Source organism: Zalophus californianus, chromosome 12 (assembly GCF_009762305.2).
Source record: "Zalophus californianus isolate mZalCal1 chromosome 12, mZalCal1.pri.v2, whole genome shotgun sequence".
Lineage (NCBI taxonomy): Eukaryota > Metazoa > Chordata > Mammalia > Carnivora > Otariidae > Zalophus > Zalophus californianus.
The window spans coordinates 47,346,747-47,361,230 of NC_045606.1; the positions used below are offsets into that span (position 1 = coordinate 47,346,747).

The following is a 14,484-nucleotide window of genomic DNA, read 5'->3' on the forward strand; positions in this document are numbered from 1 at the left end:
ACTGCATTGCAATCGACTGAGTTTTTCTATGCTTTTATCAGAAAAAAGCACACATATTTAGAAATTTTTTTCTTTCTTTTGTTTTTTTTCTTTTTCTCTTTTTTTCACTTTTTTCCTTTGCCATGGTGAAGTGAGTTACAAGCTCCCATAAGACCTGAAGACTCAACACAGCTTGGGTTGTGGACCGGATTTCTCCCACATGAGTTTGGTGGCCGGGTCAGATGGAATGATATTAGTATATTTAATTTTCAAAACACATACGGTGGAACAGATGTGTTTTATAGGAACTGAAAAATGAAGTTCAGAAGTAAGGGGGTCTGGGTAATGTTCTGGTACAATATGGTTAGAGATCACTGTATGAAACTAATTCCTGCTGATAATCATAACTTGTCTCTGTGAAAACTAGTTTATAATATTTGTGTATAGCACTATGGAGAATATCAAAGCTACCAAGATTTGAAACAGTGCAGTAGGAGCTCCAGAACTTTATGTAAATTAACCCCACAACATGGAACACATTAACTTGAGGGTTTCAGGAATTTGGATCTCAGAATGCCTAGGATGTGGGTTTAATTGAAATGCAGTATTATGACAATCAGTTTTTCTCTGGAGACAGAATTTTTTAAGGTGCATGCAAACGTATAATTGAGCATTGACATATTACATCATAGTGATACGTTTTAAACAACCCATATCTGCTTTACAATATTTATTTCACTGAAATACCACTGGATATTTAAAGATTCCTCCTTTAGAATCCAGCCATCTGAATAAATGAACAGTACATTGAGGTGAGCCAGTCAACTCTCAGATGGGGCCAGGCCTCAAAGTCTCACACATACACAAAGCACTTCTTCTGGAAAAAATGTTTCTGGGTTTTCAACATAAATCAGGGTCAACACATAATACAATCATACTCTAGTACATTTAAAAGCTGGAAAACAGTCTAACTAGATGGTGATGCTTCCAGCAAACCCTCAGGCCAAATAGCAATCAGAAAGAGAATTTATGGCTCCGTGATCAAACCCCGTCTCTGCTCAAGTCCATGAAGGGGTTGCCTGCTCTCCTGAGGAAATTTTAAATGGGAGTTAGAAAACTATACTTTCTCTGTGATGACTTACAGGATTTATTTTTTCTTTTTCTTTTTTCTTTTCCTTTTCCTTTCCTTTTCAACTGTAGCCACAAATGGATATACTTGTGAGTAATACTAAATTCCAGAAGCCTTGATATTCAAACCGGAACAATTAAATTACACATTTCTGATAAAAGAATAAGCCAAATCTTCTGAGTGAAATTCTATATACATCACTTATAAATAGTAGCAATAATAAGACTAAACAATAATAAATTTCTTCATGGTAAAAAAAAGTCTGTTACAGTATAAAAAAGTTTGTCAAATTGCATATTGAATTCAGAATATACCAGATAAAATCAAGTATATTATTGTTTAGGTCATTTTTTATATAAAATATAAAGCATAAAACTAAGAGTTGCTTATTGTGCCGCAGAGTTGGAAATGCCAGGATCAACAGATCAACACGTACCTATATATTATACTCCTGGATATGTGCTAGAACAAAGTGATAAAAAGAATATAAAATAATAATATATGTAGAAGAAAGAATATAATACCCAAAGGGTTGGGGCTTTCTGCAGAGTGACATATACAGATCTAGGACACTCTTCTACAAATAGAATGGAATGCTGGATAAATACATCCTTTAGAAACCTAATGTAGCTTATCTCAAAAGAAAGAATGGGAATATCAGATGCTAGGAGAAAAGAGCAGAAGAGGCAGGGAGTATAAGGCCAGAGCTGGAGTTTCAAGCCTCCAATCAAGCCATGAAATGAGGCCTTGAATCTATGAGAGCTGTGTGAGCTGGAAATTACAATCTTCTCAAAGATACTCAATCCATGAACAGGTACTAGAAAAATAAACAATGGCCCAGAAAAGTGGCAAGGAAGCTTTTAATCCACCCTCTGCTAGAGATGGGGGAAAAATGAAAGTGTTCTGTGAAAAAGTGAAAAGCTAAAATTGTCCTACAAGTGAGTGTGGTTCAGATACCCACAGCAGAAAAATTAACATATAACTGAGTAACATGAGATTGCTGGGGCCCCCAAATAAAGACATGCTGAATGCTATAGAGATGCTTTCCTATGCCAAAGCCCCTGAGAAGCCCAGGATGGAACAATCCCCACTGAGAAAGAGCTCACAGTAAAAGTTTAAATGTACACACATATACACATACATTCTAAAAAAATCCTGAGGGAGATTTTAACATATGCAGCAAGTGGAAAATCTATCCACAAATATAAGAAGTAATGGAAGAACTGTAAAGTAAGAATTTTAAAAAAAATTTAAAGAGATAAAAAATAGAAATAGAAATAATGAGAGCAAGGGACTGAAAAATGCATACATTTAAACATAAACCAAATAAAAATGTCTCAAAATCCGAATATAGTTATTGAAATTAAAAATCTGATGAGCTGCAGAAACAAACTGAGGCTTCTAGAGGGGAGGGGTTGGGGGGATGGGTTAAGCCTGGTGATGGGTATTAAAGAGGGCGCGTTCTGCGTGGAGCGCTGGGTGTTATACGCAAACAATGAATCATGGAACACTACATCAAAAACTAATGATGTAATGTATGGTGGTTAACATAACATAATAAAATAAAAAAAAAATCCAATGAGCTGGTTAGAAAGTGATTATATAGAGAAGATAAAATTAGGAAGCTGGAACATGGAAATGCCATAGAGGGAGTTATGGAAACAAAATAGGAAAAAAAAATTGGTGACACAGAAATCTAACATGTCTGATTGGAGTTAAGAAAGAGGAAATAAAAAGAATGGTGGAGAGGTGATGCTAGAAGCGGTAATGGAGGCTAATACAGCAGAAGTGAAGGGAAAAAGAAGACATGCATCCCTCAACTGAAAAACCACAATGAAGCCCAAGAAAGGCAAAAAGAAACAAAGAAACTACATGCAATTTAGTGAAACTTCAAAAGACTAGGGACAAAGACATAAATCTTAATGGAAACCAGAAACAAAAGATATATTAGGTTAAGAAGAAAATATAAATATATCAGACTTTTGGCCAAACAGTAAAGAAATATCTTCAAATCTCAACAAATCTCTACATATCAGCTGTCAACCAATAGCCCTATGCCAGCTACCCTGTCACTTAAGATTGAAGGTGAAGTGAAATCATTTTCAGATAAAAATGTTTAGTAATCATAAACCACTGTTAGAAAATCGCAGAAAAATTTACACTTTATACTTCAGAAAAAATGAAATTAAAGCAAAAACGAACTATGGGAGGCAATTTTAAAAAGGGGAAAAGACCAACAAGGGGGGAGCAGACTTTGGAAAAGCGAGTGAATACTGACTTATTTTCAATAAACTGAATAATATTAATCAATAACAAATAAGAGGTTAAAACTAGTTAGAATTAAATATTAGAGAATAATAACTTTGGAAATAGAGGAGTAAGATTTAAAGCATTATTAAATCAACTACAAACATTATAGTGTAAGACAGCAATAAAAGAACTGAAACATATGATACTCCAAATAGTAAACAAATATTTGTAAAATACACACATACATAAACACACACCATACTCAATGTAGCATACGGTATGGGGCAAGAAGAGAGGATGGAGGAAGCATAGCAAACACATGATAAATTGAAACTGATGAAATAAACCGTTGAAAATGTCAGAAATCACTAAATATAAAAATGGATTTTACTTGCCAATAAAGGAGATTCTCAGACTGGATTTAAAATTTTATTTTATTTTTTTTAAAGATTTATTTATTTATTTATTTGAAAGAGAGAGAGAGAGAATGAGAGAGAGAGAGAGAGAGCACATGACACGGGGTAGGGTCAGAGGGAGAAGAAGACTCCCCACTGAGCAGGGAGCCCGATGCGGGACTCGATCCCGAGACTCCGGGATCATGACCTGAGCCGAAGGCAGTCGCTTAACCAACTGAGCCACCCAGGCGCCCTGGATTTAAAATTTTAATCCAGGGGCAGCTGGGGGCTCATTCAGTTAAGTGTCCGACTCTTAGTTTCAGCTCAGTTCATGATCTCAGGGTCCCAAGATTCAGCCCCATGTTAGGCTCTGGGGAGTCTGCTTGCGGAGTCAGATTGAGATTCTCTCTCCCTCTGCCCCTCCCCCTGCTCGCACTCTTTCTCTGTCTCTCTCAAATAAATAGTCTTTAAAAAAAATTTAATCCAATCATATTATGTTTATAATATGTATAAATACATTCACACATATCGATATAGAAAGATTTAAAGAAAAAATAGCATGCTATATATTGTCAATTAAGTAGAAGAATAACAATAGTGATATTTGATATAGTAGACTTTAAGGCAAAATGTTTTAAAGATAGAACATTACTTAATATTACAAAATGAACAATGTACCATAAACATGTAATAATGTTGAATCTGGATATGGCAAACAATATAATCTTAAAACACAAAAAACAGAATTACAAAAATGAAATTGAGAAGTCCACAAATATAGCTGGAGATTTTAATCTCTCTCAGAAATGTACAAATTATCAAGTAAAATGTTAGTAAGAAGATAGATTTAAGCATGATAAATAACATATATATATATGATGTTCTCATTTTATGGCAAATAAAAAGAAAATGATATACAGACCACTTTCTGACTAAAAAGTAATAATAATAGAATAAATAAGTATGCTAAAAATAAAATATTTGGGATCTAAATAACATACTGATAAATAATCTATTAGTTGACATAATTTATAAGGGGGATTATTATATATTACTAAATGACGATAAAAATACTGCATGTTAATTTTGTGGGATGCATCTAAAATCATGAAAAGGAACTAATAGACTTAAATCTATCAATAGGCAAAAAGGAAAATATATAAATATTGATATATTTAACCAATTAACTACTATAAGGTAGATAAAAAGTAGATACAAATTTAATTAAAAATGAATTAAAGTTTTATATTCTAATGTGGATAATCTAAAAACAAAATTGAGTGATATTATAACAGTATGACATTATTTATGTATTATTTTTAAAAACAGCAAAAACTGGCATATATTGTTTAAAATTACAAGTAAATGGAAATATATTACCTCACATAGAGGAATGTTAAACACTAATACCACTTGACTATTGTGCATGTGTATCTTACAAATTTTTGTTGTACTATTTTGGAAGTTTTGTATTTCAGCTCTTTAAAAAGAAAAAAAAACAACAACCCTGAGATCATGCCTGAGCCAAAATCAAGAGTTGGATGCTTAACTGACTGAGGCATCCAGGTACCCCTACTTCAGTTAGTAGTTAGTCTGTATAGCAATTACCTTAGACAGAAAGGGAGAAAGGATAAGGGGAGTGTGTTTTAAATGTTCTGATACAAATATATTTCTTTCAAAAAACTGAATAAAAATATACTGAAAGCCAAAGCAATCTTGAGAAGGAAGAACAAAACTAGAGGCATCACATTTCCCGATTTTAAACTATTTATGAAGCTATAATAATCAAACCAGTATGGTATTGGAATAAAAACACAGAGATCAATAAAACAGAAAAGCCCATAAATAAACCCATGTCCACATTGCCAATTAATTTATGACAAAGGATCCAAGAATATACATGGAGAAAGGATAGTCTCTTCAATAAATGGTGTTGGGAAAACTAGTGGTCACCTGTAAAACAATGAAATTGGATCCATATCTAATACAACACACATAAATCAACTCAAAATAGATTAAAGACTTAAGAGCTGAAACCATAAAATTCTTAAAAGAAAACATAGGAGGCAAGCCCCTTGACTTTGGTCTTGGCAAGGGTTTTGGTATTTGACAACAAAAGCAACAATAGATAATATCCATAATACAACTCATTCGACTCAGTAGCAAAAAGACAAAAATGAAAACAAAACCAACGAGAAATGGTCAGAGAATCTGAGAAGGCATTTTTCAAAGAAGACATAAAAATGCCCAACAGGTACATGAAAAGGAAGTCAACATCACTAATCATCAGGAATGCAAATCAAAACCATAATGAACTGAGGGTTCTAGAGGGGAGGGGGGGGATGGGTTAGCCTGGTGATGGGTATTAAAGAGGGCACGTTCTGCATGGAGCACTGGGTGTTATGCACAAACAATGAATCATGGAACACTACATCAAAAACTAATGATGTAATGTATGGTGATTAACATAACAATAAAAAAATAAAAAAAAACATAATAAGATGTAACCTTACAACTGTTAGGGTGTCTATTGTCAAAAAGACAAGATAAAAATAGAGCTACCCTATTACCCAGCAATTGCACTACTAGGTATTTATCCAACATAGTGATTCAAAGGGGCACATGCACCCCAAAGTTTATAGCAGCATTATCCATAATAGCCAAACTATGGAAAGGGCCCAGATGTCCACTGACAGATGAATGGAGAAAGATGTGGTGTATATATACAATGGAATATTACTCAGCCACCAAAAAGAATGGTATCTTGCTATTTGCAACAACATGACTAGAACTAGAGGGTATTATGCTAAGCGAAATATGTCAATCAGAAAGACAAATACCATAGGATTTTACTCATGTGTAGAATTTAAGAAACAAAACAAATGAACATAAGGGAAGGGAAGGAATAATAAAATAGAAACAGAAAGGGAGGCAAACCATAAGAAACTCTTAACTATAGGGAACAAATTGAGGGTTGCTGGGGGGGGAGGGATAATTGGATGATGGACATTAAAGAGGGCACATGATGTAATGAGTGCTGGGCATTGTAGGCAATTGATTAATCACTGAACTCTACCTCTGGAACTAATAAAAATTTCTTTTTAAAAAAGTCAAGAGATAACAAATGCTGACAAGGATGTGCAGGAAAGGGAACTCTTGGGCACTGTTGGTGGGAATGTAAACTGGTATAGCCACTATAGCGAACCACATGGAGGTTCCTCAAGAAATTAAAAATGGAACTATCATATGATCCAACAATCCTAATTCTGGATGTATATCCAAAGGTAATGAAATCATTATCTCTAAGAAATGTATGTACTCTCCTATTCATTGCAGCATTATTCATAATAGCCAAAGTATGAAAACAACCTATGTCTGTTGACAGATGAATGAATAAAGAAAATGTAGTGTATCTATACAATGGAATATTATTCAGCCTTAAAAAGAAGGAAATCTTGTCAAGTTCATGGATGAATTTGGAGGGCATTATGGTAAGTGAAATCAGCCAGACAGAGTAAGACAAATATTGCATGGTTTCACTTACAATCAGGATCTTAAAAAAAAAAAAAAAAAAAAAGTCCAATGCATAGAAAGAGAGAGTAGAAAAGAGAGTGACTGAAGGCTGTAGGGCTGGGAAAATCAGGAGAAGCTGTTAAAAGGGTACAAACTTTCAGTTATAAAATGAAAAGGTCTGAGGATCTAATGTATAACATGGTGCTATAGGTGATAACTATATAACAATAGTTATATACTAGATGGCATTGTATTGTATAATTGAAGTATAGCTGATACCACTGTACTATACAATTGAAATTTGCTGAGAGTAGAATTATTCTACCAAAAAAAAAAAAAGGGAAAAGTGATGGATGTGCTAATTAACCCAATGGGGCAGTCCTTTCAGAATGTATATGTGTATCAAATCAAGTGTATACTTTATTTGACATTTTTTGGTCAATTATATCTCAATAAAGCTGAAAAAATAAACTAAAAAATTATACTGTACTTTTTTTAATTAAAAAAAAAGGAAGGATGGATTAAGATCTGTGAAAATTCAGGATAGCTTCAGAGTAGATAGAGGTGGTACTTCTCCTGGCTTAAGCATTGAATTGGACCTGAAGTGGAAAAAAGAACCAATACAACTATAGTATGAGGTTCATAGTCAACCTTGATGTACAGAGGACTGGCCTGACTCTTTTTTTTTTTTTTTTAATTATGTTGTTAGTCACCATACATTACATCATTAGTTTTTGATGTAGTGTTCCATGATTCATTGTTTGCGTATAACACCCAGTGCTCCGTTCAGTACGTGCCCCCTTTAATACCCATCACCAGGCTGACCCATCCCCCCACCCCCCTCCCCTCTAGAACCTTCAGTTTGTTTCTCAGAGTCCATAGTCTCTCATGGTTCATCCCCCCCTCCAATTTCACCCCCCTTCATTTTCCCCTTCCTGCTATCTTCTTCTTTTTTTTTTTTTAACATATAATGTATTATTCATTGCAGACGTACAGGTCTGTGATTCAACAGTCTTACACAATTCACAGCGCTCACCATAGCACATACCTTCCCTAATGTCCATCACCCAGCCACCCCATTCTTCCCACCCCCCCACCACTTGGCCTGACTCTTTTTGAACATACTTGAGAGTTAAAGTAAAATTGAACAAGTCTTTCTACGGCAGCTATTCAAAACCAAACTCAAGAATGAAGATCTCATTTGATGCTTTTGTAGAATACCATTAAAAATTTTTTAAATATGTGACATTAATTGAGTAGGAGATTATTTAAAGCAGGAAAATCTGGCAGAATCATGTTTGGTAAGAAAGAGTAAATTCATTAACTTATTGATCAAATTTTTATTGATTACCTCCATGTATGAGTTATCTATATAATATTCATCAACATAAAGGTGGTAACTAAACCATTTATTCAACAAATGATTATTAATTTTGAATCAATTACCAACCAGGACATTTTTCCTCTTATGGGATTTGAATTAGAATAGATAATACAGATCACTGCACAGACAATTACAATGCAGGGTGCTGTGTGTAGCAGGGGCACACAATACAATTTAGGAGTTTGAGGAACACATTTTGGAAGAATAAAGTGCCTGGAACACAGTGTCTCCTCAACCGTATAGTTATAAATGAATGACCGCATGATTGAACTAAACTGATTTTTCAACAGAGACAGTGGGTTATAAAGAAGAGTTTGCTAGCTGAAAAAAGAAGGGAAAGTTGAGAGAGAGAGAGAGAGAGAGAGAGAGCGATGAGGCTTACAAGAGACAGGGCAGGCAACCGAGGGGTTTTCATCACAGAGTAATATGAAGAGATATGTTTGTATGCCCCTGGCTGTCTTAAACAGCACGGAGCCTGCCACACTGGACAAGGGGCCTGTTTAGGACACTGTTCAATAAGCTGATGATGACAGTGGCCAGAACTAGAGTACGACTGGCTATGGTGTAGAGAGAAAAAGATGGATTTAAAGGATTTTAGGGGTTTAAACCACGAGAGTGAATGAGTTCTCCAAGGAGCATATACATAAGAAAATATTTTTATGCTCTCCCGATAATCCCCTAACATATTTCCAGACAAACCAGATGGCTCATTACATGTTTCCTGAACACACCCCAGATCTTTCCTGTTGTACAGTTCTTCATGCTCATTCCCTCCAACTCTCTTCCCCTCCAGTCCCATTTCTTTAAATCCCACTGTCAAGGTGGGCCTCCAGTTACCTCCATGGAATCTTCCATGATCACCATTCTTCTCCAAAATACAGAATCTCCACCTCCTCTAAACCACCTGTTTTTTCTTGTTTCTTTCATTGCATTTACTACATGCTGACTGCTATGATGAATATTTTGTATCTTAGGTACCTACCTAGCTGTGCTTTCAGGCCAGGGAAAATATACAAAATTCATTTTATTTCTCTCTAAAGTACCTGACATACTGCTTGTGCATATCAAAGTTGGTCTTTAGATGTAATACATTACAATGTATTACTACATTAATAGGCTGCAATTAATCCAAAAATACTTCATTAAATATGGATTTGTAACTTATTTCAATAGAAAATTAATTTCCTTTTAGAAGTATTTAAATTTTATTTTTTTGTTTTAAAGATTTATTTATTTATTTATTTGAGAGCGAGCATGAGAGAGAGAGAAAAGCAGGGGGAGGGACAGAGGGAGAGGGAGAAACAGACTCCTCACAGAGTAGGGAGTCTGGTGCCAGGCTCAATCCCAGGACCCTGGGATCATGACCTGAGCCAAAGGAGATCCTTAACCAACTGAGCCACCCAGATGATTATAAAACCAAGTCTAAAACTGGCTATTGATTGATGTTAATACATGATAATAATTATTATTATCACATATGGTTTTTAATATCTGTTCCTTGAAATAAACATTAACCTGATTTTTAAAAAAGTAGGTGTCCAAAGTGATATGTAGGCTTAAAATGATGCTATTTTCTCTGATGATAGTCTAAATCTTATAAAATAATGAAAACCATAAGAGCATTCAATAAAGTTGAGACAGTAGAAAAAATAAAATTATGATACTAAAATTTTTAATAACTTGGTTTTGTTTTATCTCCCCCAAGATTAGAAGGAGAGAGAGGCAAAATGGATAAATATATTTTTTACTTTTCTGAATCAGTGTGCCTCCCTGGTACTGGGCCAATAGAAAATGTAAAAGAATCATTTGGCTCCTATTTGGCTTCTGGATATTGAGGACATGTGTGTCGGCTCAGAGTTACAGGGTGATTTCCATGAATCTATTCCAAACTTTCTGGAAGTAACGTTCATTTGTCAATTCCTTGAGCCAGAACTCAGCTCTTATAAGTCATCTATCAAAACTCTGGAATCTGGCTGATAATGTTGACCGCTGCAGAGGTGCCTTTCATGAAATAACAACTTTACCTGCATCATCATCACAGAAAGGGAAGGGGAGAATGTCGTGATTTAAAAAAAGTCCCTCCTTGTTTTTCTCTTTGAATTCTTTATTTCCCTTGTTGAGACCAAGGGCAATAGTGGCAACCATACACATAATTCTCTTTCCCCCAAAAAAATCAAGCACAGTGTCTTGATTTCATAGCAGTCAACTTTGATATTTTTTCTCCTCACTGAGGAGTTGGATATGCTACCTTGCCTTTGTTTGCAGGCATACTGGAACTGTAGAGTTCCTTTTAAACAGAGAATGAACATATGGGAGCTCTTTTTTTTTTTTTGTAAAACTATTGTGCAGTTGAATGTTAAACATTCCATCCATAAAATTAAATTTCAGCATCTGCTTCCTTCAAGGAATAGCCACTTGCCCTCCCTCTGGAGAGAAATTCCACACAAGGAACAAAGTTTTACCTCTCCTGTGTATCTACAGTATCTATGAATTAGCATGTGATTGCTAAATGTATGTTGTGCAGTTTCATTAATTTCATATGTACACACATTTGCCTGTGATACACTCAGGATCAAGTATTGCATTTGATTCAATTTTATGTTCAATGCAAATACCACTTTAAGATCTTATGGGTGCAGGCGAAGCATAATAGAATCCAATAATCTTGCAAATTTGAAATGAATGACCAAAAGGCAATTTAAAGAAAATAGTGAAATCCAGTTTCATTCAAAACCTAGAATATGTGAGGAATATCTAAAATGTCACAGGAACTGGTAACCCGAATTTGATCATTACTCCTGTTCAATTTAGTATGGAAACTCAGGGTTACTAGAAATGCTATTATTTGGGGAACCTTGGTGACTCAGTCAGTTAAGCGTCTGATTCTTGGTTTCGGCTCAGGTCATGATCTCCAGGGTCCTGAGATCAAGCCCTGTGTCAGGCTCTGCACTGAGCACAGAGTCTGCTTGTCTCTGCCCCTCTGCTCCTCCCCCTACTCTCTCTCTTCCTCTGTCTCATAAATAAGTTAAAAAAGAGAAATGCTATTATTTGATATACAAGATATAATTAGAAGATAAAAATTTTGAGAAAATTATAATTTCAGGGATATCATTATGTTACACTGAAATTCTCCACCAAATTTTCAAGTGGAAAGTGACTACTTTATTCATCCTTATAAAGAGGATAATTTTCAGAAAAAAGTGCATCTCATATAAATATAAGAAGTGGACATTTTTAAGAGATTGTACTTGGTGAGGAAACCAGGCAGATATAACTAGTTCAAAAAGAATGTTAAAAACAGGCACATTTACAAAGCATTAAAATGAATGTGCAATAGGAGGCAAAATTTATTTTTGTCGTGTGGGTCAGGGAGGCTACACAGAACAAAATTTACACGTCTACAGGTAAGAATTATTTTACATTGCTATCAGTTATCTGTAATTTATAGAGTTGTAAAATAGCTTACCTAGAATAAGAATCTGATACCTGAAAAGTTCTTTTCTAAGAGTCTAGACAATGTATAGTTTTTCACTGAGGCACACAATTTTTCTATATCCTATATTCTATAGCCCTACCAATTTAGAATTTATTATTATGATGACTACATTTAACTTCAAAGGAAGAGCAATGCTATGGCATTTGATTTATTGAGATCTGTACAATTAATTGATTCCTGATCAAGGATAAAATAAACTATGAATATGCAAATATGCAAACTATTTTCACCAGCAGTGTTTTGGAAAATGTACTAAAAGTATATATTCTCTAAGCAAACATGGCTGGAGAAACCACACCTTCAAGCTGTCAGATAGAAACTCTATTATTTGAAGTATTATTTTGATGAAACTTTGATATATAATATTTCCTCATGTTGACATGTGTTGGGATTATTACATATGGGTAATAAGAATAAAACAGAGATTTAAATTCACTGGAGAAGTCAGAGAGCTGCTCTTTCTAAGGAGGTGTGGTGCATCTCCCTATCAAGTCTTCCAAAAAGTTCTGGAGTAAGAACAACCTAAAAGGAAAAAAGATTTCATAGAGCCCCACTATTCTTTGGAACAATATACTGTGGTCAAATGTTTGACCTCTAACTCTCTTATACCACTTCCTCATCATCCCATGCCCCTGGAGCGCTGTATCTTTAAAAATTCTCCTCTACTGTTTGTTGGAGTACCACTTTCCTCTCCTAACACTAGGTAATTAGATAGGACTGCCCATAGGAAATATGACACAATGGTTTGGGCCATGAATATGATCAAAGCAGTTAGCAATTTTGACAGTATTAGTAACATTTTAAAAAGTTATTTTTGTTTCATATTACACCTCTAGTAATATTGGGAGGAATCTAAACTTTGTGTAGCAAAATATATGCATTGGTTATAGAAATATTGGAAAGCAGGGATATTATAAGGAAAATAAAAATAAAGATCCTAATTCAGGAGTAAGGGGCAAGAACTGGGGAGACACTATCAACATTTGGTACGATTCCTTAAATTTTTTTCTTTGTTTTCCTTTTTTTATTCAATACATGTTAAAATCATACTAATACTTTGATATATTTTTTATTTAACACAATGTGAACATTTTTCTCTGTGATTACATATTTTTCAAAAATAAGTTTCTCAAGGATTGTGTAGTGTTTCAATGCATTACTATTCACAACTTTTATCCATTCCCCTGAAATTAAGCATTCCATATGCTCCTGATAATTTGCCTTTATAAATAATAAGGTGATGGTGATCTTTGTACAATAATCCTTCAGCTAATCTTTATATTTTCTTTTTTTCCTCTCCTTCCTTTCCTGCCTCTGTCCCTCTCTTCCCTCCTCTTTCTTCCTCCTGATCTTTGTACCATCTTCGCCTCTTAATCTTTATATTTTCTTATGAAATGTTTTTGTGGTTGAACTTACTATGTCAAAGACTACAAATATTTTAAATTTCTCAATACATATGCCAAAGCCCCTTGTAAAATTGTGTGAAAATTTATAATCTTACCCGAAGTAAAAGAGCATGTGCATCTCATGATACTCACACCAATCTTGGTATTACCTGTTTTTTAAAATATATGTTAATCCGAGAAATGAAAAGTCAACTTAATGATTTTTATTGAAACTTTTTTTATATATAATTGCAAAGGTGACTCAGTTCCTATTAAAGTTGTTACTCGGACTAGCTCAGAATAAAAGCCCAACATTAATCCAGAAGATCATTCCTTGTTCATATGAGTAAATAAATATGTCTTGGTTTATGAAATATTCAGGGAAGACAAGCACAGACACAGTGAATATTTTAAGGTATCTTCTTAATTATCTAAGTGTTGGTTAAACTGATTGATTCAAATTCTTAATATTCATTCTGTGAAACTTGGCTTTTTCTTGACAGTTTTTTTCCAGTAGATCTCATTGGGGCATCTAGGCTCCTCTCCCACTATTCGACTCATACTACATTCTCAATATTTGTCAAATGAATGAAAGAAACAAGTCAGCGCCTACTGTGATATGCCATTTCACATGTGTGAATGTGACCAAAATTTGTCCTGGCTTTATTTGCTCTAGTCCTGTTCATCCTCTGCCCTAATAAAAACCAGCCTTGCTCACATCAGATTTTATTGGCTAACAACTTATCAAACCTGGGTCTGGAGGATATCCAAAAAGCAGAACTTTGAGCTCTATGTTACCTCTTCATAACATCTAATATTGCACTCTTTAAATGTCAGTGGACTATGTCTGTGTCTAAACACACTGACCCACCAAGGAGATGATCTGCCCTGGAAGAAACCAGTTTGCTCTTTGATTACAGGGATGTTACATTGTTTGGCCACATCAGATGTGA

At 34.6% G+C, this 14,484-nt stretch overlaps 1 protein-coding gene across 2 annotated transcripts in view; it reads right to left on the bottom strand.

Moving 5' to 3' along the window:
* AGMO (alkylglycerol monooxygenase) overlaps window positions 1–14,484 on the bottom strand; it is a 390,408-nt gene that overhangs the window by 13,597 nt on the left and 362,327 nt on the right. Inside the window, exon 13 of one of the 2 annotated variants that reach the window (XM_027573870.1) lies at window positions 13,648–13,701. The exons of the other annotated variant lie outside the window; for it this stretch is intronic. Within the exon in view, the coding sequence (XP_027429671.1) occupies window positions 13,681–13,701 (21 nt within the window). The 3' untranslated portion in view covers window positions 13,648–13,680. The remainder of the gene's footprint in view (window positions 1–13,647; window positions 13,702–14,484) is intronic. 2 annotated transcript variants of the gene reach the window in all.